A 7,798-nucleotide genomic window follows, 5' to 3' on the forward strand; every position below is an offset into this window, starting at 1 on the left:
GACCGCACCCCATCATCAGACGTCGTTTTTCTCATAGGAGACTGGAATGCTAAGGTCGGGAGTGAAGAAATATCCGGAATTACAGGCAAGTTCGGTCTTGGTGAGCCAAATGAAGCTGGGCAGAGGCTAGTAGAGTTCTGTCAAGAAAACAACCTGACCATAGCGAACACTCATTTTCAACAGCACAAGAGGCGCCTGTACACATGGATTTCACCGGACGGTCTGTACAGGAATCAGATCGATTATATTATTTGCCGGCAGAGATGGAGAAGCGCTATACAAGCAGTAAAAACAAGGCCTGGGGCCGATTGTGGCACCGATCATCAGCTTCGTGTTGCCAAAATTAAGCTTCGATTGAAGAAAACGCAGAAAACTAGAAGGCCTTTCAGGTATGATCTGGATCAGATTCCATTAGAATATGCTGTGGAAGTGAGGAATCGATTTCAAGAATTAGATCTAGAAGACAAAGAGCCCGAAGAGATGTGGACTGATGTTCGTGATATAATACAAGAAGTTGCTACTAAGGTAGTTCCAAAGCAAAAGAAATGCAAAAAAGCAAACTGGTTATCTGAAGAGGCTTTGCAAATAGCTGAGGAAAGGAGGATGGCAAAAGGTATGGGGGAAAGAGAAAGATACAAGGTTCTCAATGCGGATTTTCAGAAAATAGCAAGGAGAGATAAGAATGCCTTCCTGAACATACAGTGTCAAGCAGTTGAGGACAACAGCCAATTAAGGAACACAAGAGCTCTGTATAAGACAATCAAAGATATCAAAGGAAGCTTCTGTGCTAAGCTGGGCGTGATAAAGGACAAACGAGGCAAGGACCTCACTGAAGCCTCAGAGATAAAGAAGAGGTGGCAGGAATACACAGAAGAACTGTACAAGAAGGACCCGGATGTGCAAACCCAACATAGGACGGTTGTGATTACTGATCTCGAGCCGGGCATCCTGAAGAGTGAAGTTGAATGGGCCTTAGCCAGCCTTGCTAAGAACAAAGCTAGCGGAATTGATGGTATTCCAGCTGAGTTGCTTCAAAACCTCAACCACGACGCTGTTAACACACTGCATACATTATGTCAAAAGATTTGGACAACCCTGCAGTGGCCACAGGATTGGAGGAGGTCAGTTTACATCCCCATTCCAAAGAAAGGCAGTGCCAAAGATTGTTCCAACTACCGCACGATCGCGCTTATTTCGCATGCTAGCAAGGTGATGTTAAAAATCCTGCAAGGTAGGCTGCAGCAGTATGTGGATCGGGAGCTTCCGGACGTGCAAGCTGGGTTTCGCAAGGGCAGAGGAACTAGAGACCAAATTGCCAACCTTCGCTGGATCATGGAAAAAGCAAGAGAGTTCCAGAAACCCATTTACTTCTGCTTTATTGATTATGCGAAAGCGTTTGACTGCGTAGATCACAGCAGATTGTGGCAAGCTCTCCAAGAGATGGGAGTTCCAATTCACCTCATCTGTCTCCTCAGGAACCTTTATGAAGGGCAAGAGGCCACAGTCAGAACTGGGCATGGTCTTACTGATTGGTTTCCGATTGAGAAAGGGGTGAGGCAAGGCTGCATACTGTCGCCCTGCCTATTTAACCTATATGCAGAGTGCATCATGAGGAAGGGCGGTCTGGACGAGTCTTCAGCTGGAGTGAAGATTGCTGGAAAACGTATCAACAACCTTAGATATGCGGATGATACCACTTTAATGGCAGAAAGTGAAGTGGAACTCAAGAGACTTCTGATGCGCGTACAAGAAGAGAGTGAGAAGTTTGGGCTTAAACTGAACATTAAAAAGACGAAGATCATGGCGTCTTGCCCTATCAAGTCCTGGAGCATCAATGGACAAGAAGTGGAAGCTGTGACAGATTTTCTGTTCTTTTGCGCCAAGATTACCTCGGAAGGAGACTGCAGCCATGAAATTAGGAGACGCCTGCTTCTGGGAAAGAGAGCAATGGTTAGCCTTGACCGCCTAGTAAAGAGCAGAGACATTAGTCTGCCAACCAAGATCCGTATAACCCGTGCTATGGTCTTTCCAGTTGTGATGTATGGATGCGAGAGTTGGACTGTGAAAAAGGCTGACCGCCGAAGAATTGACGCGTTTGAATTGTGGTGCTGGCGAAGACTCTTAAGAGTTCCTTGGACTGCCAGAAGATCAAATCAGTCGATATTGTCGACCATAAACCCTGACTGCTCATTGGAGGGTCAAATTCTAAAGTTAAAGCTCAGCTACTTTGGTCATCTGATGAGAAGAGAGGAGTCGCTGGAGAAAGATTTGATGTTGGGAAAGGTTGAGGGTCGCCGGAGAAGGGGTAGGCAGCGAACGCGATGGTTAGATGGCATTCTCGAGGCATTGCAGATGAAGCTATGTGATGTTAAGAAGATAGTGAGAGACCGGAAAGCGTGGCGTGACATGGTCCATAGGGTCACGAAGAGTCGGACACGACTGAACGCCTGAACTGAACTGAACTGAACTGCATATACGCTCCTAAAAATGCAATAGAGGCATGTGAAGTACTTTTTGCTTAACTAATCGGCCAATACCACGCTGGCAAGCGCAGACCGCCGTGCATTTCAGCGGTGCAGCGAGCACCGCTGGACCCTTTGGGCGGAGCTTGGCGGTGAAGAGGTCACGTGCAGCCAACCGGCCTATCGGAGGGAGGGGCGGCTGGATCAAGACCTGTCGCTACCTTTAAAAAAATAGAGGTACCTTAATAATTTCACTTCGTGTTCCAACCTTCAACACCTCGTGTTTTTAAAAGCTTAAATCTAACCAGTGACAAGGCACTTACCGTGCAGTCTTCGCACTGCGCTCCTTTGCCTACGCTCTGCAGGCTGCTGCGGGTTCTTCTAGCTATAGCTCCGCTGGCACCCGCGACGAGAGCCCGCGCAGAACGCAGTGGGGAAGCCGCGCGACCCACTGCTCGTGACGTTACAATATATCCTGACTGTTCCACGCAGCGGGCCACAAGCGCTTGGTAGGGTGCCGAACAGTTCGGGCGCGATTCATCGGTCATCCAGAGCAGGGCGAGGACTTTCAAGCGTTAAAGCACTTCGAAGCATATGACGGTATAGTAGCTGCATGCCGCGAAGCGCGTTTCCATTGTTGGCAAGTTCAGCTCCCGCGTCGCTCATCGCTCACGTTGCGTGTCTCCGTACTCGGCGAATCCGATTCATGAGTGTTTTTCCGAAAAAGCTCAGTGACAGCTGTAGTGCGGTGAGAAATACTCCGCGTGTGGTTGGGAGCCTTTACAACGCGTGCGCTCGTTTTCTAGTAGTCTCTTTCTTTGGGCCCTTTGAAGTATCCGGAGAGAATGAAAATCAGGGCAGCTTCTGTTTTATTGCGAAAGAAATACTACGAAATCCAAAGCGAGACATCGGGTGGCCGCAGCTACGCCGTGAAGAGGCGTAGCTACGGTCTCCTCATAAAAAAATCAGCCTGTCATGACATTTGAATTCACGTTATCCCTATGCCACAGGGGGGAGCTGCCAACTCGGGCCGCTCCTTTCATATGGGAGGGTGATATCAGAATCAGCCTGCTAGAACCGTTTGCATTCTCGTTACCCCTACGACACGGAGGCACGTCCCTGGTAGCTTACGCTCTCGCGTCATACTCTTAAAGGATGAGCTTAAGTGTCCCCAATAATGTAGCACCTTACACCGATAGGGCATGATGGGGGATAATGTAGCAGGCTAAAGAAGCTTCCGCTATTGCTTTCGCAATTCAATTAGGGTTAACCAGAGCTAAATCACGACAAAATATTTAAGGTGAGAATAACCGCGGTTCCCTTAAGCAAGTTAATAATTAAGCGACGGCTGCATACCCATGAAGGTGCACTCTTGTGCCCGAAGTTTTACCGAGAAAGTTCCCCTTGCTGGCCGCCTATTGAAGCCATGCGCCGCGCTAACCGACACAGCGCGCTCATCTGGCTGCCCATGCATGTATACGAGCATCGTCAACGCTCCCGGACGTGTGCTGTCCTCTGCAGCATCACCTATGAGTCAACCTCCAGTCGAGAGCCCTGCTGCTGCGAAGCGTCTGGTACAATCCCCAGAGCTTCGCTATGTCCCTATACGACCTGTGGCCGGGAGCATGCCGGGACAGCCTCGTGGGTATAAAAGCGAGTCCGGTCACTAGAGGAGGGGTGCGGTGAGATACAAGCGGTCGACAGAGGCACTTCGCTGATCATCAGCAAGCGCATCCACTCTCAAGAGTTAAATAACCGTAATACTAACGCCAAAACGGTCCCTCACCATCCCGTTACTTCGGCTGCCCTCTCCGCGCCCGCAGCAAGAAAACTTGGTCGCACTACCATGGCATCACAACATGCAGTGGCTGCAGCAGGAAGATGCAACCATGGTGGCAGCCATTATAGTAACGACTGTTGACAGTCAGTCGGTTTCTGTGCCTACCACTGGATAAAGTTCGCTTTATACTATGTTGGCGTACTAATCTAGCGACTTCCTTCTTTTCAGATCACAGGCCTCGTGTTAGCTGCTGCTACTTTGAAATTGAAATTTCCAGAGTCCAGTAGCGCGATTTTGTTCAGGATGCTTAGAATTAGAAGCACATTCTCTCTTAACAGATTTCCAGGTTTGCTAAAGCAGCGACTTATTTATTTTTTCTTTATATTTGCTCAAGAAGTCTCGGCAGTATGCCTGACGGCGCCGCAGACGGCAACGATTTCGCCGCTTCTTACTGCCCTGGCGGACAGCGGCAAAGCTACCCTCTTTTGGTGACCCCCTGTCACGTTGTGATAATACAGCGTGTGCTGCAGTCACGTTATCACACTCCATTCCTTGCTGATAAAAACGTTATTTCGACTGAATTTTAAGATATATAGCTTTCTTATTTTCCTAAATATCCTAAATACTGTTGCAAACAGTTTGCTGAATATGTAAGTGCCACATATTCAATATGTATCGTTCGTTTAATTTCAGTTTTGAACGATACTATAACCCCTTAGTGACGAGCGACCAATGGCATAGACTCTTATCCATTCTTCCTCATATTCAGAAATTTCGGACAAATTTCGAGAACGTTCTTGAACGTGTTGTTTTCTCATATCATTAAAATTGCACTACAGTAATATTTACATGAGCAGATGCTTCTTCGGTAGGCTTATAATTGTTTTGATATTTATTTTTCTATGGCAGTCTCGATTGCTGCGCTAAAAACTTCGGAAGCAAAATTTTGCTACACATCACAAGCTTAGAGAATATCTATCAATATTGCTACCGGTGAAAAAAGACCACGAGGGATAGCGATGAGATGATTTTAATGAATGCCGGCGAGCCTATGCGAGCGCTCCTGCCCACGCCACTGTCCAATTTATCTTCCTCATCCGTAACAATATGTTCATAAAAGTATCTTAAAATATTTCATGGTTTCTTCAGTATAATTTAAAGTCGCATGACATTGGTTACCTATGGCAGTCTTAATTAGTCGTGAGCGCAGGGCGAACTTCAAAAGCGAAAATTGGCTTCGCATTGGGAGATAATACCGGCTGTATCAATATGTTCATAAAAGTATTTTACTATAATCCACAGTTGCCTCACAATTATTTTGGTTTTCTATTGCAGTCTTAAGTGGTTGATGGTTTTAGTGCGCTGGTACCAGAGCATACCAGAGCCATTAACGTGTCCGGACATCGCACAAATAACCCAGGGCTCCCTCTCCCTTTAAGTTTGGCCAAGGTAAATTAGGCCAAGGTAACTTGAAGGCCAAATTTAGTGTCACACGAAGACCTGATATATACCTATAGCGTAGTGAAGGTTTCGCTTCCATTGTATATTGGTTTATAAGAAAGGAAAGGCGCGGTATTTGTCAAGGTCACTTGAAGATGAAAACTTAAGTGACGGCTGCCCGATGTAGCGTAATGAAGCTTTCGCTTCAAAACCGTTTTTGAGTTGTCGCGCGGTGGCTCGATCGACAAACGCGACGCAATTCCAACACGCTTGAAAATTATCGCTGTGTCGCTGCCGCTTGTAGCTGAGTTGTTGCTGAGTTGCTGCACGCAAGCGGTAACTGAATTGTTGCCGCTTGCGTGCGAATCAGCCTTTACTGCTCCCTTCATTCTCACTATCATCGCATTCCCTGCCAGTGCTTTTACCCGTTCCCAAGGTCCACCCTAACCCACATCCTTTTACTGTCTGACGAGTCCTCCCCTCGCTAAGGACTGGGAGGCCGCACAGTGGTCTGAGGAAACTACTCGGCCGAATATTGCGCCTCCAGCAGGGCCGTCAACGTCATCGGCCGTCTTAACATGAACGATCGATCGCGGGTGAGGTCGTGCGCGGCTAATAGCCCTAAAGGGCAAAATCTTTGCTTCTATAAACTGTTCAACACCACCACGTAAAGCTGTCCACGAATATGGGAAAAACCGCGTCCCTTTCTTCAACCACGGTGCAAGGAGGAGATAAAAGCTACGCGTGATCGACGACGCGACGGAAGATGTCTCGCTGTGAAAACCGCCACACTATACTGCCCCCGGTCGTGATTCGCACCAGCGCTGGAGCAAACAGATCAGCGTTGTTTTCCGATGCCTTCGATCATTCTGCCCCCAATGCAGCCTATCGCCATGCTGGCCACTCACGGCCAACATGCAGCAATTGTGGCCTCTCGCTCTCACGTCGGCTTCCTCATCGCACATCCTTATGCTCTGCGCTTCCAAATGCTCGGCACCAGTGGCGTCTACCTTGGATGCTTCGATAGTTTTCATTGCAGCGTGACACTGCGTCTCTTAACCTTTCGAGGTCTGCTGGGACAACCAGTGAGGCGAATGAAGTCATGAGAGTCCGCAAGCACTCAAGGTATACATGTAGACGCGTATCTTATCGACGTCTGGCGCGGGAGCAGTTTAAAACAAACTATGCTGCCGTGCGGGGCATATTTATGACATCCGTTCTGCCAACGATTCACCTTCTGAGCTGCCCACTCCGTTTTTTGCACGCAATTTCATTTTACTTACCCGTGCCCGCAAAGTTAATCGCCATTAATCAAGCATGTTTGTTTGTTTTGTGGGGTTTAGCGTCCCAAAGCAACTAAGGGTATGTGAGACACCGTAATGGAGGGCTCCAGAGATTTCGACAACCTGGGGTTCTTTAACGTGCACTGACATCGCACAGCACACGGGCGCCTTGCTTTTTATGATCGAAAAGCGGCCGCCGAGGCCGGGATTCGATCCCGCATCCTTGGGAACAGTAGTCGAGCGCCGTAACCACTGCACCACTCCGGCGAGCATTAATCAAGTAACAATTAAAGACTTCGTTCACTACGCTTCTTGAATACCAATATTTAACTTCGGCACAGACTTTTAATTACATATATACTGTCTTGAGCGAAAGTTTGACTTATAAGCCCCGCCGCGGTGATGCAGTGGTTAGGGCGCTCGACTGCTGTGCCCAAGGATGTGGGACAGAATCTCGGATGCGGCGGCGCCTTTTGAAGCGAAAGCTTCACTACGCCATGCCAAGCCAAGGTTGCCGTGCAAAGCCGAAGCCGTTACTGCGCATGCGCCGAGAAACAGGTGCGCCGTTGCAGGTCCGCCGCCGCCAATTCCGCACCCTCGCTGAGAAATATTATGCATGCTGGAATGCTAACGTGCAAGGGTGGAAGAACGGGCTAGTTGGTAAATCATCTTGGAAAGCAAACTAGCGCATTTCAAAACACAGACACAGGGAGGGAACGACAACACAGCGCTGACTTCAACTGGTTTTTTATTAGAGAGTGACACAATATATATGTACGAAAAGTGGGCGTGAAAGAATTGATAACTGCTGAGTTTGCACGAGGCGTAAAACA

The 7,798-nt window shown here is 48.2% G+C and overlaps 1 protein-coding gene across 5 annotated transcripts in view; it reads right to left on the reverse strand.

Annotated features, from left to right (window-relative positions):
* LOC146205270 (organic cation transporter protein-like) overlaps positions 1-3,056 on the reverse strand; it is a 104,328-nt gene extending 101,272 nt beyond the window's left edge. For 4 of the 5 annotated variants that reach the window (XM_084582530.1, XM_084582523.1, XM_084582509.1 and 1 more), the window contains exon 1: positions 2,786-2,925. Coding sequence is in view for 1 of the 5 variants with exons in the window: in XM_084582539.1 (XP_084438665.1) it covers positions 2,786-3,010 (225 nt within the window). In the remaining 4 variants the exon portion in view is untranslated. Of the gene's footprint in view, positions 1-2,785 lie in introns of all 5 variants that reach the window. The other variant, XM_084582539.1, reaches the window with a different exon arrangement.
* Positions 3,057-7,798: the final 4,742 nt, after the last annotated feature.

Source organism: Amblyomma maculatum, chromosome 1 (assembly GCF_055883805.1).
Source record: "Amblyomma maculatum isolate TAMU_Amacu chromosome 1, ASM5588380v1, whole genome shotgun sequence".
Lineage (NCBI taxonomy): Eukaryota > Metazoa > Arthropoda > Arachnida > Ixodida > Ixodidae > Amblyomma > Amblyomma maculatum.